The sequence below is a fragment of the Silurus meridionalis genome, chromosome 5, assembly GCF_014805685.1.
Source record: "Silurus meridionalis isolate SWU-2019-XX chromosome 5, ASM1480568v1, whole genome shotgun sequence".
NCBI classification, from domain to species: Eukaryota; Metazoa; Chordata; class Actinopteri; order Siluriformes; family Siluridae; genus Silurus; species Silurus meridionalis.
This window is the reverse complement of record NC_060888.1, coordinates 22,019,890-22,047,858: the sequence shown is the minus strand read 5'-3', so window position 1 is coordinate 22,047,858 and position 27,969 is coordinate 22,019,890. Positions and strand designations below refer to the sequence as shown.

The window sequence follows — 27,969 nt, the reverse complement described above, 5'->3', positions numbered from 1 at the left end:
GCATAACAGAGATGTGGTCTGATTAGCCAAGGTAAAAGTGGGGCTATGCACGATATGTTATATCAGTGATCTTCTGACTCACTTTAACCTGTCCCAACATCTGCAGTCTTCCACCTGGGAAAAGTACTAAAATTCACCTTTTCATTGTTACTGCAGTGGTAATATCTTGCCATAGTGTTTATTTATTATACAGTGTACTGTGAATCTTGTGTACCTCTTAAACATATTTAAAGTACATAATTGAACCTGAAGGGCATTCATGTAGTTATCTAATTGATTTGAGTCAGATTGTGGCATGGATGTTGGTACCAGAAAAATGGTTTAAGTATTATGCTGCTGCTAAATGATTGACTGCTTAGATAACTGCATGCATGTTCTTAATAAAGTGGTCGGTAAACGCACATGTGCGCTAGGGTAGTTTAAAGTAACCGTTGCTCAGTCTGCACACTACAAAATGACAGACTGAATTTATTATATATGGTAATGTGAATCCTTTACAAATATTTACAGAACATAATTGCACCTGAAGGACCATTGATGTATTTATGCACCATGCATTTATCTAATTAGCACTATGCAAAAAAAAAAAAAAAAATCATGTAGATACATCAGGATGAAGAAAAAATTCTGAGCATGTTTGCAGCATAGATGTTGGAACCTGAAGAACTGTTTAAGTATTTTTGTATTTTTCATAAACACTTTAAAGATTGCCCTTTGTAAAAGAGCCCTTTGTGAAAATCTTTCAGTCCATCCAGCCCATCTGGTTCTAACATTCACGCCACAGTGAAAGTCACAGAGATCACACTTTTTTCTTACTCCTGTTGGTTGATGTGAATATGAACTGAATCCCTTCACGAGTGCCTGATTAATTGTATGCATTATGCTGCTGCCACATGATTGCCTGATTAGAGAAGTGCATGCATGCATGTGCACTTGGACAGGTGTTCCTAATACAGTGGACGGTATGTGAGTGCATACGTGTAGTAGTCCGCACGCTACAAAATGGCGGCTCCTCACTCCGTGGTCCCCTGCGTGGAATTGATAATATATGACGTAAGCCCGGCCCACTCAGATGAGGCAGCCGGACGTCGCGAGCGCGCAGCGTAGGCGTTACGTCACCGAGCTCCTTCCATCCCTGATGGGAAAGGATGCTGCTAATGTCTGCATGTAAAGAAAAATAATAATTAAGAAAAAATCAAGCAATACAAGAGAAATAGGCGTCCCCCTCCTATCAGGGCGCTGTTTGAACGCTGCAGGCTGCAGGACGTGGATTTCAACCCATGGATTAAAACAACAGATGGTAATTTGATTTTTGCAAAGAAATTGATTTTGCTATTATGTCTGTGTTCGGATACATTGCGATGAATGAAATGAATGTTCATGATTATTTTGTGTACTGAAAATCAATCGGAAAAAAATTATTAGGCAATAATGTAATTGTCTTAAATATTATTCACGTTTAATAATAGAATGTTTTTTTTTAAGGCGTGAATAACCTTTTATAAGCAATCAAACTAGTACAATGGTAGATGGCTGGAGAAGGGCATGGGGAGGATGCTTGTAGCTGAATAATTAAACAAAGGTGATAGTAGAGAGCTGGGACAATGTGCACTATTAAATAAAAAGCCCTTCAAGGAATTAGGAAAATGTGTAGGTTAGAGCGCGCGCTCGTGTTTGCGCATCTCGCGCGTCTTCGGCTCTATCCGAGTTTTTTAGCTCACGCCTAGATATATTCTATATATAAGAAGCATGATGGCATCCGAAAAGGAACTGGCGATTTGCATGGCTGTTTGGACGGACAGCAGAGAAATCTGAATCTGAACGTGACATTGTAAAATTTGTGATTTATTGCACGCTTTAAATGTGAATACTTGGAGCACGAATACGGCGCAACCCCACCTTTTCTTCATTGCATAGCCGTCACCTGGTGGTGGGTAATCTAGATGTATTTCGAGAGGGGTTACCTAAAATGTTGCAAAAAAAAAAAAAAGAATTAAAAATCTTCGTGATGAGCTGAAACATTTAGCAAATTGTAATTGTGATATTATTGCTAGTAAGTGTGTATTTAAACATCAGTGCCATAGCTTAGGCCTTAAAATTATCTATTTAAAAAAAAAAGGGTTTAAATGCCCATCTGTCTACATTCAGCTCGAACAAAGGTGTGGGCTTTTCAACCCAGTGACCCACATGGCAGTGATACTTTGGCATGGCATTTTTCATATCCAGGCTGTACCTTTTTTATTTCTGCAGGGCACAGTAGGTGTTCCACATTAGCTTCGAACAGACAGTCCTCTCCCAGACGAAGGAAAAGAAATCTGCTGTTCTTGTACAAAGAAGAACGCAAGAGTACGTCTTTACATGAAAGAAGAATGATTCTTTGTTAACAGCTTGGGTGTGGTACATATTTGTCCTATCTTCACTTTGTCTACTGGTTGTAGTCTGTCTGTCAGGATGTACGGCAGCTCTCGCTCTGTGAGCAAAATGGATGGCAACCACAGTGGGAATCGGAACAGCCAGGGTAACTCAGGCCGATCTCCACGGCTGCCACGCTCACCCCGAATGGGACACCGCCGCACTAACAGCATGGGGGGCAGTGGTGGTGGGCCTGGTGGCCCTGGGGGGAAAACTCTTTCCATGGAGAACATCCAGTCACTGAATGCTGCTTATGCCACGTCTGGTCCAATGTACATGAGTGACAACGAGGTTGCTCTTGCCACCTCCTCCGACATCCCGAAAAGTGGCATGGCAACCGGACGATTTGGTGGGAGCATCCCATATGGTGTACGTGGAACAGTCACTGGGAGCACGCCTGATATGGCCATGGTACCTACTGTGTCCACAGACTCCATGAGCTTTGGAGGAGAGCTCCATACAGCTTCCACAGTGCCACATTCGTTGCGCCAGGCCAGGGACAACACCATTATGGAGTTGCAAGCGCAGCTGAAGGAGGTGTTGAGGGAGAATGAGCTCATGAGGAAGGAGGTGGAAGTGAAAGAGAGCAAACTCAGCTCATCCATGAGCTCCATCAAGACCTTCTGGAGCCCTGAACTTAAAAAAGAAAGGGCACTCCGCAAGGATGAGGCCTCCAAGATAGCCGTGTGGAAGGAGCAATATCGTGCCATTCAAGATGAGACTCAGGTGAGGCGTGTGTGTGTGTGTGTGTGTGTGTGTGTGTGTGTGTGTGTGTATGTGGTGTGTGTGTGAGGGTGGGTTTCTGGGACCTATTTTGATACTATAATGATAATTGATGCAATTAAGGTTGATGTCCCTAAATAATTTAATTGCATACCTTTGGCATACTTCTTGACATTATGTTAAAAGGGCCCCCTTTGCATTAGGTTATATCAAGACACTAATTTTTATTTTCTCATATGCTGTGTTGTTTAATTGTTGTTTAAAACCAGACTAATAAAATGTCTATATAAACTATTTAATAAGAAAAATCCAGCCATGAAAATGATTGACAATTGTCAATGTTATTTCAAAAGAATTTCTCTCAGTTGGTATTTTGATAATATGAATGGGGAGTTCTCTCTATATGTCTTAATGCTCTGATTGCTGTTCAATTGGGTTGAGATCTGATGGCTGTGAATTCCATAGCATATGATTGACATTGTTTTTTTGCTAATTAAACCATTCAGTGAGCCCTCGTGCTTCGTGGACGGTGTGGAGTTATCTTTGAATAGACTATTGCTATCAGGATAGAAATGTTCATCATAACATATAGGTGATCAGTCACAAGAATTTGCAGCGTAACCGTAAAGGGCACATGAGAAAGAAATGTGAGAAAACATGCCAGCAAAATCCCACACACAGATAACAGAGCCACCTTTTTTTTCTTCAATTCATTCCTGTTTGTAGTTCTAGCATTGGCAATGTAAGGATGTATGGAGGTGCATTTAGAAGAAATTCAAGTTTGATAGCCAGAAAACAGTGGTAAGCAGATATGCAATGAGAAAGGAACTTATAAGGTGTCATCCCAGTCACACAATTTACAGTATGGCTGCTGCTTTTATTTTCTCAAAGTAGACATTAATAAAACCGCCATATTGGTGTAAAGATAATGCAGTAATAACTGGTTAATTACTGATTTTAATTTACTATATTGCTTGTAAAAGGTATAATAATGTACACATTTGCCACCCCAATATTGACATTTTTCTGATTTCTGTTTAGTGATAAGTACTTCTGTGAATTCTAGGGAAAAAATTTGGCCCAAGCATAAAGGAATAACAGTCAGATTTCACTTCTCATCTCATAAAAAAAAAGAAAAGCTTTTTTTTTTTAACTAACAAGAAATACAATGTGGAAATAGTGGAACCAGCAAACATTGGATTCAAAGTTCCACAATGCAATTCAGCGGTTTTAGTATAACTCTTAGTTAATATTAAATGTATTATTATTAGTCTAATCATTGAAAACTGATCTGTGAGATGATATGTAAGAGATCATGCTGCATTCGTGGTGCCTTGTAAGTGGTAATTTGCAAATTGTAAGTTGCATCTTTCAGATAAAGGCGTTCGAAGTGCAAAGTGAAAAAAATAAAAAATAAATCATGGATGCCTTAATGAAAGTGTGCTTGTTTGCACTGTAAAAGAACATAAAAAGCTCATAAAAGCTACTTTAACTGCAGGCCTGAGTGGCTATTATTTATGTTTTAGACTAAAATAACAGTATAATAACAACAACAGCCAAAAACATGGGTAGCTTAGCAACAAGCCAGCTGGTGAATGTTGCTGAAAACTCTTACGTTGGTGATATTTTACACTTTAGACAATCTTTGTTTTGTAGAGCTTTGGTATTTCCTAATGGTGTACATGGATTTGACCCAATGCTTTGACTGACCTTTGGACTGTATTCTTATAGGACTTCGGTCACTTGAGAGTATTATAAACAATTTAGGCTAAAAGTCCAAAAGTGCTTAGCAGCAATAAATAATTGAAAGATGGTGACAAGTTTCAGCCATTTTTTTGTTTGCAAAACATACTCAATTCTGCTGTTTACAGAACTAAAGATGATTTTAAGCATGATTATTTTTAAAGCTTAAACATTCACTCTTTTTAATAACAAATGATTACATTAACAAATAAATATAAACCTGAAACAGAGATATTGCTAAATGATCAAGTTAACTGTTACATGCAAAAATCTATAAAATTATTGACATTGCTTGTCCTAGCCTGTGTGTTTAAATATAACATGATAACACAGAACAAATTCCTAAATGAAAATGTGTCACACATCCAGTCACATAATTGTGTGACACATCCTGAGTCACATCCATCAGTCTCAATTCTATAAGATGATTCTTAAGAACATGGCAAACATTGATAAATAAAATTATTACTACAATATAATAAATAATTGTATATATTTTTAGGTCAGTTGTCCCAAATGTTCCTTTCCTTATTTCCGAAATGATGCTTAATTAAAAAATAAGATAAGATAAGATTTCTTTATTTGTCCCACAGTGGGGAAATTTCTTTGTTACAGCAGCAAGAAAAAAAAAATGCTAATATATAAAAGAATAGAAGACTAGACATACTATAGTATACAAGTATATACACATATACATGTTTCAAATGTACAGAAATGTTGATGCAAATGTTTTCCTTTTCACACCTTCCTTAATATCTCTACGTGGCATGTTTATACTTGACACTGATACTTTATTTTGTAAGAGCTTTGTTATTAGAAATTTAAGCTGTACGTATTGCCAATTTTTCCAGACAACTGTTTATATGAATGTCTTATTGTTTGAAACCTCATATTCATTGTTTGACATTATACTAAGAACAGAAAAAAATGTCCATAGAGTGAAAGTGAGAGAATTTATTCCCCAACCTCCCAAAAAACAAACAACTTTCCTCCCTTGTGTAATGAGAATAAGGGTCTGGACTGGTCCTGACATGCCCATATACTCCTGCTTCCCACACTACATGGTGCTAATTTAATGTCCTACTGTCCCACTAAGTGATAGATAGTTTATTTATAGCTTTAGTCTATAGGAACTTGACTTAAAAGGGGAACCCATCCTAATTTGGGTGATAATTGAAGATGACTGTTTGAAGTCTTTTGGTCCTCCTCAGTAATATTGTGCTCTATGCTCTTTTCTCTCTGCCACTGTGCACTGAGCCCTCTCGTTTTAGTGAGTCTTAAACTGGGATTTGCAGCAACATGGCTGTCTTGTCACATCCACATACATATGGGCGTCATGCAGAAAGCTTACGATGGCTGTGTAATTTGGTGGGATAGGCATTGTCTTGCTGCTCAGTTTCAGTTAAAATTACACAGATATTTTTAGAGTCATTATATGTGAACCCTAGTTAGTACTATGTGCTATTTAGCGACATGCTTATTATGGCTTAATTAAACCTTACCATTCAATATACAGTAAATGAAAGTGTGTGTGATTAAGTAATTGTGCAATAACTGTTTTTCTGTTGCTGCACTTGATAATGCTCTAATCTGACAGGTGAATAAATAAAGGTAAAGATTTTGTTGCCCACATGTTACAGTCAGGAAGAAGGGTTTATTATCGTTTCTCTTTATATTGTTTTTCCTAAAAATGTAATGCTCTCAGTATCCTTGCCTTAAAATGAACTGTTCTCCATTATGTATGGTAAATAATCCATGGTTTTCAGATGGCCCACATGGGGGCTCTATCCTCCCTCTTCTCTGCCTCACTAAACCACACCATACACACCCTGCATCTGCCCACCACAATAACGCTTGCCCGGCGTCCACACTGAATTCATCAGCTATTTTTTAATTCTTTGTTCAAGCTTTAATTCTTCTTTTTGTTTTTTTTTGTTCAGATGTTAAATGTGATGAAATAGACACACAATACAATATAATAGAATATATGCCACATCCATCTTGCGAATTAAGTCTACGCCAGATAAACCATTGTTCAATTTTGTATGCGGCCATCTCAAGAGACTAGGTGAATATGCACTGTAAATGTCTGCTGTTTGGAGAGTTATAAATCTCTGGTTTTCAGTGCATTCAATCTATTTGAAAAAGTAAAAGATATGCAGCTGTGATTTATGGCAAGCTCAAGCATTTTTTCCTTACAATTACCTTTTAGCTGATTCTATATGGGCAATTGTTATACCATATATATTTATTTCCTTTCATTTGCAAGTAAACTTATACATTTTATAAATCCCTGTAATTTGTCTTTTGATTGATAGGTCCACGAATATGGGCGTGTATATCTTTTACATACAAATATCCCAAAATTTCAGAGAAGATAGAAGTAACAGGAATGATTTTTTATCGTAATGGTTCTGTGTTTGAATGTAAAACTACATAATACTTTGGGAGAGTGTAAGACTTGAAAAGATTATTGACAGAAAGTAATAACTACTTTCACATATTAATTATATGTCTGGTAAGGGAAGGAGGAGTGTCCAGTGGGAAATGAGAACAGTACAAATTGATTTATTTACCAGCGTTGTCCTTCTGTCTTATCCATGACAGCACCTGCAGACCACAGTGCAGGCGCTTCAGGCTGAACTGCGCATCCAACGTGACCTTAACCAGCTGCTCCAGCCGCCTGGGGAGCCGCTCACTCTTGAGCCAGGTGAGGAGCAAGAAAGGCAGGCTCGTGAGCTTGTCCTGCTCCGCCGCACCATTCAGGAAATGGAGCTGCGGCTGGAGACTCAGCGGCAGACGCTGGTTGCACGTGATGACTCTGTCAAGAAGCTCCTGGAGATGTTGCACAATAAAGGGCCATCAAGCAAGTCCAGCGAGGAAGACCACGAGCTCACGTGCCGCCTAGCCGACGCTGAGATGCATGCACATCACTTGGAGAACCTGCTGGAGCAGCGGGATAAAGAGATGGTGGCTTTGCGAGAAGTGAGCAACACAGAAATTCATATTAGCTTGTTCCTATGCTCATGCAATGTAGAATTTTTGCATTAAAAATACTGAAAAACTAATTAAAAGAGGAAATGAGAAATGTACAAAAAAAATATTTTTTCTCTCACAAAACTATGGTCATCCTTTTATCTAAAGGGGTTAAAGTGCATTTAGGAAACAGGAAATCTTCAGGGAAGCTTATTTGCTTTTATAGTACTGTGCCAATCACAAGACTCTAGCACAGTTATAGAGTGTTAAGCCAAATTCATAGCTCAGGCGCAGTTTCCCCTGAAGGTTTGATGACACATCTGAAAGCTCTATTTCTGGCTATGGTGTGAACAAAGTGCCAGGCATGTGCCTCTTATTTGCAGGAGCTGCACCGGCGCCTTGAAGGGACCCCAGAGTCTACAAAAACCAAAGCTCTGCAAACTGTCATTGAGATGAAGGTAGAGCATATGTCCACTTTGGGCAAAATTACTTAAATCCTTTGAATTCTTTCATTCAAACCTAACATTCTTCACTCTCATAAATACATACATTTCCGATTAGATTCTTTATAGATACCAAATAAAATTCATTAGCATGTATTAGTGAGTAATGAACTGGACCTTAACAAGGCTAATGATGGATCATTGTTTTATATTTGGAAAAAATAAGTAATCAAATAGTTATTAAAGTATTCTGTTTTGTTCACAACCATGCCTACCCTGCTCTTCAAATAAGAGATGAAGCAGGGTGGGTGAGATCGTGACAAAACACCCTGAATTGTTTTTTTGTTTTTTTTGTTTTTTTGTTCCACAATTGTTTGGTTAATTGTACACAGTTTAGCAAATATAAATCTCTTAAATGCAGTGGACACAGTACAGAACATTGTATTCATGTTCCCGATGTCAGATGTGTGTTTTTGTGAGTCTTTTATGCATGTGTTGCATATGTAAAGGACTCACAGATCAGCTCTCTGGAGCGAGGGCTCAGGGAGCTGGAGGACCAGGTCATGATGCTACGCTCTAGTAACATGCTCACTTGCGAGGAGCGACAAGAGGAGGTGAAGCAGATGGAGGTTTACCGAAACCACACTAAGTTCATGAAGAACAAGGTATTTTTCCTCAATTGTGACAGTCATGCTGTGTTGTATATCCTTGAAAAGCTTCGTTTCCTCTTTAATTAAACTAGCATATTTATACTAGCATATTTATACTATAAATTATAATGTTCTTCAAAGCTTATAACAACTGAAGTGCCCCAGTAGCACTATGTTGTCAGGGAGGCACCTTCCCTTACACATACAGACAGACATCAATTAGAGTTTCTTTCTCTGGGAATTGTGCAATCTTCTTCTCCACTGAGAAAATTACCAACTCTGAGGCTCTCAGTCTGGCCCTGGTGAATATTCCCGTACCTTTTTTAAAGGCTGCTTCCAGTGAGAATTTAGACGTAGGAGAGAGTCCACTCCTGATTTAGAATTTACCATGCTGCTTTTTCTGTGTGTGAATGTAATGCAAACTCACACACAATCTTAGGTTATTTCCATTTTTTAATATACAATTCTAGTTCATCTAAAATGTTCATCACATGTCTGCTGCATGACTGGCATTGCACCTGACCCTACTGGTGAAGAGTTCATGCGATTACTCTATGTTGCTATTTTATGAACTACTAGGACACCACTCACAAACTTTGTTCCATGGTGGGAAACAGTAATCCCAATCCTGCAGGGTATACTTTTGTACTTGCCAAGGAAGGCTTTTAGCATTGCTTTTGGGCTGATGTCTTTTCTCAATTTTGTTCACCATTAACCTTTTATTAATATGGGGTTCACCAGAGTACATAAGCTCCTTGGCAATGTCAAGGTTTTTGTCTATAAATAGAGTTTGTTTTAAATCTTACATCATTACTAACAGCATCTTTTAAAATACATGTCAAATAATGGAAAAATATTGTCATTTCCTCTATTCCTTTATTATCTTGTCTTAAACATATTGTTATTTGTAACTTCGACTGAATGATCTTCTATGAATCAGATGGACCAGGTGAAGCAGGACCTCTCTAGGAAGGACACCCAGCTCCTTGGCCTGCAGACCAAACTTGAGACGCTTACCAATCAGTTCTCTGATAGCAAACAGCATATTGAGGTGCTCAAAGAGTCCCTGACTGCCAAAGAACAGCGAGCTGCTATTTTACAGACAGAGGTAGGAAACAACCAACCCAACGATTTATCCTTAAGATTTACTTTGGACTGATTAACATAATCTCTTAGGTGGATGCCCTGAGGTTGCGTCTTGAGGAGAAGGAAACGCTGCTGAACAAAAAGAGCAAGCAGATCCAAGACATGTCTGAGGAGAAGAGCACACTAAATGGCGAGATACATGATCTTAAAGACATGCTGGAAGTCAAAGAACGAAAAATCAATGTGTTACAGAAAAAGGTTGGAATTGACATTTTAATGTTATTCCTGCAATGACTAAGCTGTTTTCATTCATATGTAAATAAAAGTATTTTATGATGATTTTCAAGATTGAGAACCTGCAGGAGCAGCTGAGGGATAAAGAGAAACAGATGAGCAGCTTGAGAGAAAGAGTGAAATCTCTGCAGACTGATACTTCGAATACAGATACAGTTCTCAGCACCCTAGAGGACTCTCTGGCTGAGAAGGTGACTGGCTGAGTTGCAACCAAAGAATCATGTATAGTTGATACATAGGAAATTAAAATAATTTTTCATAAAAGATTTCTGCAACATAAACGTTTAATGCTAAGCAGGTCACGCAAAGTGTTACTCCAAATCTAAACCCATTTATTCATTATTACAGGAACGAATCATCGAGCGGCTGAAGGAGCAGCGAGATCGGGAGGAGCGGGAGAAGGCAGAGGAGTTGGACAGCAGTAAGAGAGAGCTAAAAGAGCTTAAAGAGAAAGTGAGCTTGCTGCAAGGAGACCTTTCAGACCGAGAAGTGAGTATTTTAAAGATCCAATTTTAGGGTCCAGTTTGCCTACATGGTACTCTTTCTTCTTGAAAGTTAATAAAATAATTAATAAAACAAATTGTATTGCTGTAAATTGGTAAAGGACCTGGAAAAAGCAGAAAGGGGATGCTGGAAGCAAGTGTGTCAAATCATTGTGAACTTTATTACAACAAAAGCAGAATAGTCAGAATACTGTGAAGGGGTCAAGAGACAAGATGGCAGGGATATCACTAGTGAATGCTATTAAAAAGCAAACAAGCAACAATAAATTCAAAATGACTAAACACAGAATACTGAACTCAAATTAGAAAAAAAAAATTAGACAAATAAGGTTTTATGGAAAATATCAGACAGAACCAGGTATAAATAGAAGAAAGATTTAATACAGAACAGAGGAACACAGTAAGGCAACAAATAAATGACAGGACAGCGTTGGAGACAGAACTATAACTAAAACATGAGCACATGTTTGTAAGCAAAAACATAAAATGAAAGCAGTGTGCGGCTCATTGGGAAACGCAGAGTGCACTAAGAAGTGGAATTTGTGTGACAAAACTATTCCCCAAATGGACAAGTCAATGCAAACACATCCCATTAAGCATTCAATAGAGGGTTCACCATGAACTTCAAATATAAACTAAACTATGCTGTCAGTGAAGACTGAAAATGCTTGAATCGAACGCCAAAAACATCTTGGAATTTTTAAATGGAATAAATGTGCAGTAAATTTACTGCCTTCAGTCCCAGCATATGCACAGCATATAAACCATGCTGCACCATCTTCATTCCATGATGAGGGCTTTGTGTAGATAAATAGCTATGATGAGGTAGCATCTGGTTTTATGTATGTTTACTGTGTACATAGGGGCATTTTATGGTAAAGTTACTGACTACTGCACATAATTACAGCTAGGCACACAAATGACCTAAATGACACAGTTAACTGCTGGCAGTTTTTAGAAAGTTCAGCCTAGAATTAAGTTTAATTTTTGTTACTCTATTTCATTAATGTCTGGGCAGAATTCTCTGCTGGACCTTAAAGAGCATGCATCATCCTTAGCCTCGTCTGGGCTAAAAAAAGACTCCAAACTGAAAACTCTGGAGATTGCCCTTGAGCAAAGGAGGGAAGAGTGCTCAAAACTGGAGAACCAGCTTAAAAAGGTAAGAGAGATTCAGACAAAGATTATGTTAGCGAGGGAGGAATGAATGTTATTACTAGTTGGCAGTGTGATATAATTGGTTATGGTAGAATTTAGAGAGGATAATGGCATAGACAGATTTCAATGGTAAGATTATCTATAATAATCATGCTGTTCACATATGGCTGATCCATTCAGGCCCAGAACGCAGCTGTTGAGGCACAGGCCAACTCAGAGCTCTCTAAGCGAATTGCCTCACTAGAAGCTGATGTGGTCAGGCACAGAGAGGAGTCTGGGAAGGCCCAGGCCGAAGTCGACCGACTGCTAGAGATCCTACGCCAGATGGAGAATGAGAAGAATGACAAAGACAGAAAAATCAATGAGCTTGAAAGGTCAGGAAGCTCATGTTGACATTCATGTTAAAACTGATAATTCATCAGAGTCTGATCAGTGTCTCTGTGAAAACATGTCTTTGTTTGCTTTATCTGCAGTGCAAAAGCGTTTATTATATTCAAAATCATTTTCTGTCTGCCTGTTTCATTTTAATGATGTTGCTCTTTTTACTAGAGCACCTTCCTCTATCTTGAGTTCAGTTTAGAACAGTTTCTGCACTTGCTGAGTGGTGTTTGAACTTTTGCTCTTGTCTCCCTTCTTTTCAATTTGTCACCTGGACTTCTGCATGAAGTGTGGCTTCCAGGTTAGTACGCACAGTACATGTGCATCTTAACTTACATTCATGCTCAAATCGTGCCACTGACAGTCATCTAACTAAAAGTGTTTGTACATATTTTTTTACCTTTAATCCTCAACCACACCGAATTCGTTATTTGTTTGATACATTTCTGAAATAGTGCTGCATAACTCACAATCAAAAATGACATCATGCTCTGGAACATAGCATTAAATAAGTAGTTTTGTGAATACATTTTATTGAGTTGCATTCATCTCCAAACCTTGATATATGGTAATGAGAGTATTTAAGATGATATTCATTACATATAGTGATGATCATGCTTATCCTGCTCAATCCTCATCCAGGCAGATGAAAGAGCAGGGCAAAAAACTGCCTGGAAAACACAGGGAGCCAGCTGGCAAAGGCCGCAGTGCCAATGATGGCCCACAGCAGGTGAGGAGAAGAAAACACAGCCGTCAATTTCAACGACTGAATCCAAAACAGCTTGGCCCTAAACACAGTAAAGCCAATAAGAGCGCTATTGTGAGTTCAGTAATAGGTTTTGCACTTTTGGAAACTGTATTTTTTCTATACCAGGAGACTTTGAGGCAGAAGGCAGAGCGCATTGAAGAGCTGGAAGAGGCACTGAGGGAGAGTGTGCAGATGACAGCAGAGAGAGAGATGGTGTTGGCACAGGAGGAGGCGGCACGGACTCACCAGGAGAAACAGGTATAAAAAAAAAAAAAAAGATCAGTTATGTTAAAATCTCACATATACTACATAAATGTATACAAAATATGTTTTGTACATATTTTGAGTTTGTCGTAAAAATTTCATATAACTATGGTCCTGAGTTGTAGTGAGTGACTGAAAGAATAAAGTCACTAGAAAAGGCAGTAAAAATGAGGCTCTTCTGAACGGTTGCATGATAGTGTGATGAGCTTGAAAGTGCAGGAGAGCCAAAGAGTTAGTCACTGTTCCTCCAAATAGAGAGGATGCAAATAAAAAGGTATGTTCAAATAGATGAATCTTTTAAATGTTTCCCAGATTCATAGGTCTCTAAAACTTAGAAACTTGCTTTCAAAGAGAGGTGGAACACTGAAAACTGCTCAGTAAGTTTCACATACAGTTCTGGATCACAGTATACTTGCTTACAGTTGTAATAGGATTATAGTACAGTACATTACATAAGGACACTGCAGTGACTCTGGGAGTAACAAATGATTTAATAAGACATGTCAGTGTAATATTTTGGAAATATGCTCCGATGTTTACATGGTATGGATATTCTTCAGATACCGTATTGCCTATTTATGGTATAATCATCTTGTTAAGATATATCTTCAAACTTTCTTTCTCAGAACAACTAAATAAAAATAGACAAAAAATGTTTGATTTAAAAGTCTGAGTAAGACTAAGTTAGAATAAGGTTTTTATCCTGAATTAACCTGGACTCAGTGGTTAATTTGTGATATATATATATATGACATTTACACCACAGTGAGCTGTCTGTTTTTTTTCTTCCATCTTTCTGTCTGTTAAACAGATGGAGGAGCTGCTTGGGGCAATGGAGAAGGTAAAGCAAGAACTTGAGTCCATGAAAGCCAAGATGTCATCCACCCAGCAATCTCTGGCTGAGAAGGAAGCCCATCTGACTACACTGCGGGCTGAGAGGAGGAGACATCTGGAGGAAGTTCTCGAGATGAAGTAAGTCACATAGATATTGTATCCACTGCATTCTTTGTGAATTTGTTTTGTTGCCCTTTAGGCTGCATCAACACTTCCCAACCTCCAGCACATGCTTTACATCATGGGTGTAAATTTCATATAACAGTAGGGGGGGACAATAAATATAAAAATTTCTCATGAGCAATTTTTGAAGGGGACACAAATAATACAGTCAAATTGTACTTATAAAGATATGGTTAAGGTGCACTGAAAAATGATCTTATATCCATTTTCCTTTTCTCCTCATTTTATCTAGTCTATGACACTGCAAGGCAAGTTTATTTATACTGGTAATTCAAAGTGCTTTACATAAAGAAAGTAAAACCATCATAAAAAAATCATAACAATAAAAACAAGGAATTAAAAAAAAAGGTTTCAAATGTTATTTAAAATTAATTAAGACACTTAAGAAGAGAATAGAAATTGATTATAAAAATACAGTGGGGTCAGTTGGGACGTAGCACAGTGCTCATTTAGTAAATGTACAGATAAACAATATGCTAACTGTGTGTTAATGTTAAATTAACATTATGCCAAGTCGTCCCAAATAAAACAGTGCATAGGAAACGGCTTTGGTGTGTTAGTGTCAGTGCACTATGCTACAAGCTATTGTAAACAAGCTAACGTTCACTAGATAAGTCATATTTTAATCGCTAATAGAGCAGATTCATGAAAAATTACATCGGTAATCAGCATTTTTGCCGCAACTAATTTATGAATGAGTCTGCATCAACTACATTAAAGAGAATCGCTTTATTTAAAGTGAATAAAATTCCTTAGTTAATGGAGATGAACATTAATTGAGGCGCAGACACACCCCTGACTCAAGTGTGTAGAGTAGGTGAGATGAACTGGGAAAGCAGGCAGTGGGTCAAACCACTGTGAGGAAGGGGAAGGGGGGAACTGTTTCTAAATGCATTTTTTTGCGTTTGTTTTTTTTTCTACTTACACAATTATTTAGGTATACATACATATATTTTTCACAATAGAGAGTGCGATATTTTTTAATATTGTATTTTTTTTAATGGAGGGACGGACGGACGGATGGGGACATGTCCCCCCCCCCCCCCCCCGGGATTTACGCCCATGCTTTACATTTAATCTTATGGGAAGTGCATGCCTTCTGGATTTTTTATTTTATTTTTAAAGCTGTTTCTGACTTTTTTTAAATAACAGTGCTTTAACATTTAACAGCAAATTGTCAAATGTGGTATAAAGTATTTTGTAAGGGGCTAATATAAGGAATATAAGGAAATTATTTATATTTCAGTGCGAATATTCCAACACTGCAGTGTAACTAAATTGACAACTTTGCTTTTTTTGGAGACTGCATACTCACAGTCAAAAGTTCAAATAGAGATATTCCGCCTCCAAAACAAAAAAACCTTCTCATAACCAGAGTTAATGTTTATTTTGTCTTTATTACTGATAATAATATATCTAGTCTAGATAGCAAGCTATAATTGTAAGTTACCCAGTACTATATAGGTTATGGTTACAATGTGTGTTTCATATAAGATCATTTTTAACACAAACATCATTCTGACCAGTGCTTATTTTGTGGAAACTCTGAGTATAAAAGTACCCTAAAACATCTTAAAACATGGGGTACTCTATTTGGTAGAGTTGTTGCAAAGAGGTCTGGTCCATATTTAAAACAGCAACAACAATAACTGTCAAAGTAGTAATGTCACATACTCAATCACACATCATGCTTGTCAAGCTTTTGTGTGTTGTAAGCAGACCAAATCATAAACTGAGAAGTTTACCAAACAACTTGTCGTCCCGGAGCCACATTCACGATGCATTACATAATGCATTTATCTCTTATGCAAACAAGTTTAAGACCTAAAAACATGGCTCTTTATTTCTGTCTGGGTATCCAGATCATTCCAAACTTGTTTTATTACATGTTGATAGACAGGGATTTTCATTTATCCTGAAAAAATGTAAAACCACTGAGATTGTGTATATTTGTGTATTTACTCTACCTCAGCTGACATTAAAATTTCAACATCTATTATTTCAAGCTTATGTTACAAGTCGGATTTAATTGAGGTCACATTTCTGTTATAATGGAGAGGCTGCACTTTTGATTGGCTTTGGGATGTTTATGGCCTTGGAGTTTATGGGCTTGTATTGTTTTCTTAACAATTCTGGAAAGTCTACTTGGTTCATTGGTATACTCATTGGTGGCTTGGTTTGATTTACTGTTAAGATCTCTGTTGCCAAAATAAGGTATTTAAAAAAAGCGCATGGCACTCCATCACCAGGGTAGTGCTGTGAGTCTGTGATGAAAACATATCATTACATATAAGTGTGAAAAACAGGTTACATGACAGCACTGACTATAAATATTGTAGGTTTGCATGGAGAATTGCAAGAATGTTTTTTCATTACTGATTCAACAAAAGTAGTTAATGTTACATAATACAATGTACATTTTTAACAAAAAAAATACTGCAGCTTACATACAATAAATACAACATACAGAGATGGACTACATAATGCCAATGAAAAATTGGGCTTGTTATTAAAGGAGTAGAAGGAAATTTATGACAGGTTAAACTGGAAAAAAAAATCTCTACCAGAATCACAGTGTTACAACATAACTAAAAAAAAAAAACCCAAAAAAACCTAAAAAAAACATTTTTTGTAAGTTATTTTAACTGTTGCTGTCTACTGTATTGTTTTTTTGCCTTTAAATATAAATTGTCAAAAATAATTGTCCAGGATAAGTGTATGTTCATTATTAAGTCTGTATACCTGTCTGTATACTTCTATAAACCATGCTTAATTCATTAATAATGGTTTGAACTGTGTTTTGTGTGTGTGTGTGTGTGTGTGTGTGTGTGTGTGTGTGTGTGTGTGTGTGTGTGTGTGTGTTTTAGTCATCATGGGGTTGTTAGGCATTGTATTGTTAATGGATAATAAAAGTGAGTCATTTAATGGTGACCTTTAATGAGGAATAGCTGTCGTTGTAAAAAAAAAGAAAAAAAAGAAAAGAAATGTCCTGAAAATGAGTCCTTAAGTGTGGGAAGGCTGATATGATGTGGATGTGATATGGAGACTAAGAGACTTTTTACATGATTTAGCTGGGGTGTTGAGTCATGCATTGCCAACTATGTATCAAAAAAGGAGATGAATTTAACTTTAAAAAGGCACGAGTTTCATATTACTGGTTTGTGGGAGTTTTTTTGTTCAGATTTTGGTGTTTGTGTAGAGATAACAGCAGCAGAAAATGAGTCATTCTTCTAAAACTCATGGGAAACTATGTGACATCTTATGTTTAGAAAATAGAGCATAAACAGCCTATTAATTTTATATATGCATGAATTTTGTAAAAATAGGTTTCTTGCAGTGTAAACCTCAGACAAATGTGCTGCAGTTCAGGTTACTGCTGCTTCTAATGAGAGAGTTGTAAAGGAAAATCATGCTATAGAAGCAATTCACTGAAGTGTCATTTAACTTGTACCCTTTTAAAGTCACAGCAACTGTGTCCTGTAGACAGGAGGCTCTGCTGGCTGCTATCAGTGAGAAGGATGCTAACATTGCCCTGCTGGAGCTGTCCTCGTCCAAAAAGAAAAAGACACATGAGGAAGTGGCACAGCTACGAAGGGAGAAGGATCGACTGGTGCAGCAGCTCAAACAGCAGGTACAGACTGTGCCATGGGGCTCTGGCTGAGACAGTCGTGTGTGTGTGCACGGTGCGCGTGTGTGTGTGAGAGATGAGCCGTAGCTTTTAAGATCAAGTTGTTTGTTTGGTTGCCACCAGAAACCATTTTGTTTAATGCTCAATGATGAAAAGAGATAATACAGCTGGACTTCGGGTGTTTTTAATAAACTTCTGGCTGCGCAAGGATCGTTCTTGTAATGTCGTCATCTCAGCCATGAAGTGATAAGGGTGTAACGATTGGAAAATTTTAATTGATGCATTGATTTTAAGGCAACAACTGTAATCATTCATCATTATCAAAACTTGAATTAAAAATTCATAATTGTAATACTTGAACTTTAATTTTAAATCGATTACTAACCAGTGTGTAACAAAATAATTAAATAATTAATTCAAACAAGCTGTGTAAATAAGGTGATTTCCCCATAACTATGATGCTTTTAATATAGTCATTTTTAGTGTCATCATAATTGGCAAATGAACTGTTTTTAAACAAAGTTGGTTCATATTGATAGAGATTTCAGTGTTATTGTCAAACATTTAATTGGTTACTTTAAGAATCTAAACATATTGTATTATGTATTATATGGAATTCTGAGCTTTACATTCGTTTTCAATAACTCACACTAGTCTATTTGTTATATCTGCTCCTCTTTTTTTAATTTGATTTGTTTTTTTTTCTCCATTTCTTTTCCTCGTTTCTCCTCCCTGTTTTTCCCTCACACCTGCACCTCCATTTTTTTCTAGACACAGAATCGGATGAAGCTCATGGCAGATAACTACGATGATGGCCATCTGAAAACGCCACCTGACCAGACCAACCACAAAGCTCCAAAATCCCCTGATCAGGTCAAAAGCCACTGCCCAGACACAGCTGCTCAAAATAATCATTCTCTGCTATTGCCATCATCTTGTTTTTCCTTTATTATTAAATAGCTCAGCATTTTAATATGGAAGAATATAAAATGTTCATAAAGTATCCCATTCATAGCAAGCCATTTTAAATTAGCAGACCCCCCTGATCAGAGCTGAGGTCATTTCCATTCAGGTCCTGTTTTTGAGGTGTGTTTTTTAGTATTTGAATTGGAAATAGACACCAATGTTCATAAGAGTGTCAATTTCCCTTTCAGTCCGTTTACCTCATTAAATGAAATGGAACTGATCCCAACTCTGATGCAGAATCATCTGTCAATAAATCATAACTTCTCAAGCTTACAGGTGTTTCTCTGATTCATATTGGTAGAAGTTGTCGCTAAGTTTAGATCCAGGTTTGGTTTTTATAATGCATTAAATGTGAAGTATCTAAAAATGGCAAACTTTCCAAACTGAACCCGGGTCTTTATTTGGCAGTCACTTCTACCTGGAACTGTTCACACACTAACCGGATCTTCTTTCCCATGCTGCACTTGGCTGAACCCCTGCCATCTTAACCAATAGGATGATGAGGAGGGCATTTGGGCGTAGTCGCTCTGGCAGCCATTTTTTGTTTTAGAAGGGTGAGCACTTGTTTGATGTTTGTATAAAAAGCCAACCTCAGCAGCCCTTTTCTTCCCTCATGCCATGCTGTTATCGTTAAAACCATGCAAGAACATCCAGCAATTCACATATTAACCTTCATAACATTTCAATCCATTATCTGTGTCAGCCTTTTACTGGAGGATAAGGCATAACTAAAAAATTTCTGTTTACATCTCGAAGGCTATTTCGTTTTTTGAAATAAATATTTTGCTCCCTCTTTGTGCTGCTAAAATGTGGCCTATATATCTCATTGCCCTTTATGTTGTTTAGACTTGTCTGTCATTTTTTTGTGCTGTTTTGTATCCGCATGGAACACACGCTTGCTGTCTTTCTACATTTCCTGCACTCCACATCCAAACAAATTTGTCTCACCCTCGATAATTAAGGGCACAGTTTATATTAGTTCTGATGTAACCTTTTAAAAAGACAGCGATAAAAACATGGTGGCAACCCGTTCATGGTGGCGAAGCTGTGTCTTTTATAATTCAGGAACCTCTCATGATATCTGTATGGCATACAGATAAAGCTTTTACACTTGTGCAGGTAATGAAACATTGTCTTTGCCAATAGGTTGTGTTAAATGTCAAATATTCATGGATACAATACATCAAGGTGTCCGCTTTGCTGTAAGGGTTCCTTAACTAACATTAGACATCTGATTTGGGATTAGGTTAAAATTATTATTCGTTTTTGAAGAATCAGGTTAAACTTGTGTTAATCTAAAAAAATAGGGAAGTAAAGTACTGATCAGAAAAATCTACTTAAGTACAGTAACGAACTATTTGTACTTCATTGCTTCCCATCTCTGGTGCAGTTGCATTCTTTTCTTTATAATGTTGGTTTACTATTAGTCCTACATTATGTACATTGTGCGCTGCATAAGTCCCTGCCAATGAGATGTTATTACAGAAATGATAACGTATGACAGACAGTAGCCTGCATAAATATCAAACCTATGATTTAAATTTCAGCTAAAACTTCTGTCAGAGCTGTGGTCATAGGAAAATTCTGTAACACCGGGAGAATTTAGAAAAAGTGAATTCAGCAGCACAATGGTATATGTTTTATGAATAATATAGCTATAATATTAGATTGGTATAATATATACTAATATATTTACTAATTAATAATAAATAATAAATGATTATCTTATTTTAATTATTAAAATCTTCAAAGTTAAACATTTAAATAATTTTATTATTTACATTTTTTGTCTCTTTTATTTTTTTATTTCTATTCTATTATATTTAAATTTTTTAGATTTTCATTGTTTATTATTTCATTTTTATTTATTTAGACAAACTAAACCTTTTTTGAGACTCAGATAAACTGGTGATAAACCACTGAGAGTCCACTGAGAGTGGCTATACAGAAAGGAAATGTGTTGATAGAATAAGAAAATTTTGCATCTTGCTTGCAAACATTATAGAAATGGTTCGCTTTAAAATAACAAGAATATGTAAATTGTACTTGAAGTATATAAACATGGTAATTGCCATATTGGCAAAAATTATTTCCTTGTTAGTACTTGGTGTCAGAGATGTTGTGTCATGTTTGCACTCTATATAAGCATGGGTTTCTGTGTTGAAATGCATGTAAACTTGTCCTGTCTTTAATGAGTATGTTGAGTTACCTTTAGTGAGCACTCTCTGGATCTGACACAATCTTTTTTCCAAATAAAGTACAGAATGCTCTCAGTGCATGAGAACCCTAAAAGATTTGAATGTTTAGCTAGAGGCCATCTGCTCTCTATGATTGTCTTGTGTGTGTGATTAATAGTTTCTTATGTGTGTAGATTAAAGCTGGGCGGAGAGCTGCAGTGACCAGGAGCTCTACAACTAGACACATAACTACACCGTACAGCCAGAGAGGAGCCACCCCATAACCCATCCCTGTTTCTGTACAAATCAATCCTGACCAAATCTCCCCGTACTCAGACAGGGCCTGTATACCAACAATTACTGGTAATCATCCTGCAGATCTTCTTCTTCTTTTGGCTGCTCAAACCAAATACCTGCATGTCTTCTGTCACCACATCCATAAACCTCTTCCTTGGCCTTCCTCTTTTCCTCCTTCCTGGCGGCTCCATCCTCAGTATTCTTCTACTGATATACCCCATGTTCCTCCTCTGCACATGTCCAAACCATCTCAATCACGCCTCTCTCACTTTAGTGGCATTTAGTCAATGCCATTATCTCTAAACCATACAATATAGCAGGTCTCACTATAGTCCGATAAACATTCCCTTTCACATTTCACACACAAACATGTACTCTGTCTTAATTCTACTGACTTTCATTCCCCTTCTTTCCGGCGCGTACCTCCACCTCTCCAGGCTCTTCTTAACCTGCTCCATACTCTCACCACAAATCACAATATAATCTGCAAACATCATAGTCCATGGAGACTCCTGTCTGACCTCCTCCTTCAACCTGTCCATCACCACTGCAAACAGGAAAAGGGTTAGGGTAATTGTGAACAAATGTTTGTATTTGACAAGTATAAGCTGTCGATTGACTGGTCACCTTTCAGGGTTGTAGCACAAATTGCAGCTTTTCTTATTAGACCTAGTGGACAAAAATGTGAGTTGCAACAAGTACTAATAGATTCCATTAGGGCAAGAATCACAAGTTTATGTTTATGAAATATAAGCACACAGGACAGAAAAAAATTAAACATTTCCATTTCCATTTGCGGCATTTAGCAGACATCCAACGAACAAGCAAACATAGTTATATGAGCTATACATATAAATATGGTAAACAACTAAACGCCTGCTCCAAACACCAAGTTGATTTTAGAATTTTAGAATACAATTTTTGGATTGACCAGTTCTGCTGGATAAAGATATTGCTGTTTATTATGATGTTTTATAAAATATGCAATTAACATGGACTTTTCTTTCTTGGTCTTGATTAGTTGAAGCCTGGGTTGGTGAGAGTAAGACTGAAGCTGGGACTGTGACCTGGTCTCCTTTAAGAACAACAGTAAATGGACCTTTAATTCCAGGAACCGCCAGCTGTGATCTAACGCTCCTCTTTCCGGGATTCATCTCTGCCCTCCTCTCCTCTTCTGTCCTCTCCTCTCAGCCGTTATCCTCTGATCTACAGAGCACAACAAACCTAAAATAGTCATCTCCTTGTCTTAAAAGCCCCATTCAGGAGTTTTTGGTCTGTAGGTCTCCAAACTGTGTATAATCAGTAAATTTTCCTGTATATACTGGATAAATAATGGTTACGTTTTACGTTCGGAATGAGCACCTGACAGCAAGTCCACAAAAAAAAAGAAGTAAAAGAAAAAAATACCAAAAGATCCTCACTGGGGCTTAAATACAGGTGCAGTTGTCAAATTCAGCAATGTTAGCTGTGTTGTGAATGCATTTATTTCATTTTCTACTTCTGATTACTGTTACATTGTCCTGGTTGATTACAGATTTAGAATGCCCTGCAATGTGATGGGTGGTGCTATGTAAACATTTAAAAAGTAACCTGAATGCCAAACGTATATAAAATATAATGCCAATTTGACAGCTGCATCTGCCGTTAGACTTGTGAGACTTGCGTTAACTTGTTGCCGTTTAGGTAGCTACCTTCTTGCACTTTCTTTACTGGTTGTACGCTTCTTTTTTGAAAAGAACTTTAGGACATAAGCATCATAAAAGTGTTGAACGAAAAATATCATCTCACCACGTATGACACTCTGTCAGTGGTACAAAATCAGGTACTGTACATGTCACTTAAATCCGACATAACAGCTGCTAAAATCAATAGACATATAATGTACGATGTGTTTTTGTAGTGTTCATGACAGTCATACAACTCTTGTGAGGTGGCTGTGGGCTTTCAATTTAAGTGTTAATATTTCCCTGTATAGGCAGAAGAAGCACAGAGGTCCACTGTAGCAATTATTACAGGAAAGTAGGCTCCTGAATTCATCCTGCCACATCTAGAGGTCTGATTTAGGAGAGCACATTGCTGGTTTTATGTTCTCTCCTGAACGGCAATGTCATTCAGTCTTTCTCTTGCAGTAATTTTTTTAAGTTGCATTTGTGGCCTATTGTCTTTGTGTATTAAAAAAAAGATAGTTCTCTTTAAAAAAAAAAAAAAGACAAATTACAAAAGAGATGATAAAAGATGAAAAGACGGGTATGAGCATTCTGACTTTGTATAAATGTGTATGCATATAAATATGTATTATCAGTGTTTTTAATCTCTGTGGGTTTTTTTTTTTTTTTTTTTTTTATAAATGTGCTTCAGAAACAGTTAATTACATTGACAATTTATTTAATGTACTGTCCATTTGCACTAAGTACAAACAGCTGCTTGGCAGCTATTATCCACATTAAGATTCACCATTAGTCACAGCTCTCAAAAATGGACCAACCTCAAGATTAGATTACAAGTTCAAACAAGTAACGAAAGAAAAGAGGCTAATTCCAGTCATTTTATAGAGACTATAGTCATTATATATTAAAAAACTAGGTTTGACAATCTACTTGATGCAGAATCTGTGTTTGTATGGATAATCACACATACATAGGCTATGAATTGTTACACGTTCAGCATTTAGTTATGAGCTCAAGATAATTTGCCAGAGTTTGTTATTATCAAATTCTCTGCATACACATATTAAGAGGCCAAACCCCATCTCTAGTCTAGCTCATTTTTTTTCCTTCATGTTCACAATAACAAACAGGTTAATAGTGTAAAGAAAACATGAACATGTTTTATATTGTGAAAACTTACCGTGATTTTTTACAACTAAATAATATACTGAATTAAATTACACATAATATCTACCAATAATTTAAAACATTTAAGAGATTGTAGGAATATAGAAAATAATAATAAAATAAGAAGCGAATAGAAAATAATAAGCTAGGATTGTAAAGTGTATGAAAAAAAAAAATATATTTTTTTTTTGTAACCAGTAAATGTTGGTGTTGTGGTATTACTTGGTGTTGGAGGGAAAAATGACTAATGGCCCAACCATAGTTTAAATAACAAAAAATGGAAATTTTATGAATACAATTAATTAAATGATATTAATTGTTGCTCTGTAAATTAGTTTTTACATATTTTTCATTTTCTGTAAAACAGAATCCTTGGCCCATACACATACCATGAAGCACTGATATCACTATTTTCTATGTATATTTAAAAAACTGTCCTCGATTATTATAATGGTAAAATATCGTTTACACATTTTACTCAAAATGAAAAAACTTTTCATTAGTATGTGTGTCTTAATTCATCAGTTGTTATCATTAGTTTATTTTTCACTACAGAGTGAGCTAGACCTAAGACTGAGTGTTGAGTGTTTCATTTACTTAAAATATACACATTGAAGGCATAGTACTAATGCATGTGCTCCACTCCACACAAATGTACTGCTGCTAGACTAAACACAATTTATGTCTTACATTTAAAGTTTAAAATACATAAACACAATTCTAAACAATTTATTTTGAATATGAATAGCATTAAATGTCTCGTTCCAGGCACTTGTTTTCTCACAAAAATGTAAAATTTAGTTTAAATAAAATTACTCATAGTTCCTAGTAAATTATTTGCGCTTGTTCAGTATTTACAGTACACTTTCAGCCTATAGATCACAAAATAGAACAAGCTTTAATAAAACAAGCTTTGGTTATATAATAGAATAACAGTTATAATAACATAATCTGCGGAGTATTTCCAAAAGTCCTGGGATTTTCACACACAGCAGCCATTATAGTTTACATGCTATGGGAGAGAACATTAAACACTGAGTGAGCAACATTTCTGCAAGCGGAAACATCTTGATGAGGTCTGAAAAGAATGGGCAGACTGAAAGCTCACAGGAAGTCTATGGAATCTATAGATATGTAGATAGCATCACTACTACAATGGTGAGTTAAAAAGCATGTCACGATGCAATGTTGAATACAGCAAATGTGCTATAACAGCAGAAATTATTGACTAAGGCTCACAATAATGTAAACTCTAAAAACTTTAGATAAACGCACAGGAATAAAGTGAATGGTGAGTGTATATGACATTTATAAATAAATATAAGAGGGTATTCGATGAAAGGGTGAGAATAAACCAATAAGACCATTCACCGTTTGAAAGCATGGAGCATGTTGGATTAATTAAGAGCATCAGTGAGAAAAAATTAGAAAGATATAAGCCCAAAGCTTAATGAAGTCAAGCTTTTCAGAGTGCAAACATTTGGACTTGATATTATTTATTGTTCATTCAGAAGAAGAAACAATTCCAGATGTTTATTTAGTATTTTGCAGTTTGTCATACACAAGATTTCTGCAAAGAAAGAGATTATCTTAAGTACTCTTTTATTGGGAATAAAAAGCTGTGATGAGCAATGGGCCATGAGAAGCCTTGTCTGTTCCAAATCACATCACTGTCACTATAAGAGAGCTGAAAATGGCTGAATATTGTTCACTAGCTTGGAAGTACAGACTGAAGGATATTCAGATGTTTATGTGAGCTGGTTTATGGAAAAATCACAGTGTTTACATAGGCAGAGACACTGACTGGTTGAACCATCGCAGGTGGAATTCAAGCCATGACGTTTCATGGGCACTTTACAAAAATAGCCCTAACCATACATGGTAACATCTTTGTGATTTGTTCTATTAAACAATTTGAAGGCTATATTTAATATGTGCATAATAAAAAATATATATTTCCTGATTATTTGTTATGTGGTTCGTAAATGTTTTCTTTGCTACTAACCAAAATAAACTTTGAAAGAGATTTTTTTTTTGTTTTGGCCAAATGTGCATAGTGAAATCATCTCATTTAGATAAAAGCTACAACAGCGCTGTATTGAAACAATACAGATTTAGGACATCAAAGCTTGCACGGCTCTGCAATTTCCTCGGTATTAAGGATAAGCAGAAGGGGACGTTAGACAGCACAAACTTTATGCCTTGGCCATATTACCAAGTGTATGTGTGTATAGTATTAGAGACAATATATCTGCCAAGTTCAATCTCACACATCTGTATGCTTGCATGCTTGTGGTTATGATATATTCAGAAAGTGAAATGTGTGTTCCAGATCACAGAGTGATGCACCAGATTGCATGGCTACAAAACAGCTACAAAACAGAAAAGCACATTTCACTTGCCAGGCTTTTTATCTAAAATCACGGCTAGCATTTTAACAAGTACTTTGTTCACTTAAATCATTCTGGCACAAGGAAAGATAAAATGAGGTATGCCTCAAAGCCAGTTGAGAGTTTTAGCATTTTTTTCAATTGCATTCATCTGTCAAGCTGCAAGCAACAAATAAAGTTTAACTACTTAAATAACATCTGAATAAAACAGGAATAAATAGCACACATTGGACAATTTGTGGACAAGGTCTGTAGCCCACATTAAACAGGTGTACAATTTGTAAAAAGTTATTATTGATTAATAATCAAATTGTTTCCAAATCCAGAACTGGACCAGACATGTTCTGGTACCCAGATGGTAGAATAAACTTCCTCTGGCAGGGCAGAGTATTGAGTCACAGGTTGTCTTCAAGCCAAAACTCATTATCCCTTCACCAATCACTTATTTAAGCACTAATTTAATAAAAAATGCTTTAAATTGTCTTTTAATGCTGCACTAAATTGTCTAGCACTTTTTTATTCCATGATTCATTAAAATATTATTTTGTTGCCATGTTGCTCTGGATATGGGCAATTACTATACACTGTAGGTGTAAAAGTAAATATACCTATATTATCCAGGGGTAGATTATAACAAACTACCTGGACTCTCAATAGAGTAGGTGAGTACATGGATTGCTTGCTTTATTTTTGCTGCCTTTTATAGAGTTATAGTCCAAATAACAACATTTCTGCGATTCAATCAAAACAATGTAGTTTCCTCCTGAAGGTCTACATTTCAGGTGCCAAGTAATAGCAATGTCTGAGACAGTGTAGAAAGCATCTCTGGACCAACTGTAATCAGTTTATATTTAAATGCCACAAACAAATTAGATTCCCTCGCTAAAGTCGCTAGCCATCTAACATTAATTTTGTCTATATACTGTGAAATACTGAGGTGGTCTTCACTTTAGTAAATCTTACCTTATGTATCACTTGCAAATATTTGTGTTCTATCAAGTATTTTACTCAAGCAGATGGCTTGTTTACTCTTACTGTACCCAAGTCACTTTCATGATTACTTGATTAATGTAGATAATTTATTACCAGTAGCAGTACTCTTTCCACCACTGATATTATTCCAACTACAGAAAATGGTCACATGTTTCAAATTGTAATATAAATAGTGCAAAAACAAAAAAATATAACATTTGTTTTTCTCTTCTGTCTGTCTACATATTTTCCTAAAATATATATCTCAGTTAAATCTTTTTTGTCTTTTTGATGAATATACCATATTACCCAT

At 36.5% G+C, this 27,969-nt stretch overlaps 1 protein-coding gene across 7 annotated transcripts; it reads left to right on the top strand.

Moving 5' to 3' along the window:
• Positions 1–1,108: 1,108 nt before the first annotated feature.
• Positions 1,109–26,257, top strand: erc1a (ELKS/RAB6-interacting/CAST family member 1a). Of its 7 annotated transcripts, none has more exons than XM_046850087.1 (20): positions 1,109–1,300; positions 2,251–2,346; positions 2,439–3,138; positions 7,486–7,863; positions 8,238–8,312; positions 8,807–8,962; positions 9,888–10,055; positions 10,124–10,291; positions 10,381–10,518; positions 10,676–10,816; positions 11,849–11,989; positions 12,166–12,359; positions 12,653–12,664; positions 13,006–13,093; positions 13,238–13,369; positions 14,187–14,347; positions 17,876–18,023; positions 18,792–18,893; positions 21,358–21,526; positions 22,482–26,257. In XM_046850087.1, exons 3-19 carry the CDS (start codon positions 2,452–2,454, stop codon positions 21,445–21,447), a joined length of 2,979 nt encoding a protein of 992 aa, XP_046706043.1. In that variant the 5' UTR covers positions 1,109–1,300; positions 2,251–2,346; positions 2,439–2,451; the 3' UTR covers positions 21,448–21,526; positions 22,482–26,257. The 7 variants fall into 7 exon arrangements, with proteins under 7 accessions (XP_046706043.1, XP_046706046.1, XP_046706047.1 ...); XM_046850088.1 differs by lacking the exon at positions 1,109–1,300 and adding an exon at positions 1,852–1,930; XM_046850090.1 differs by having other exon boundaries at positions 2,251–3,138; positions 12,653–12,659; positions 13,001–13,093.
• The last annotated feature ends 1,712 nt before the right edge of the window (positions 26,258–27,969 follow it).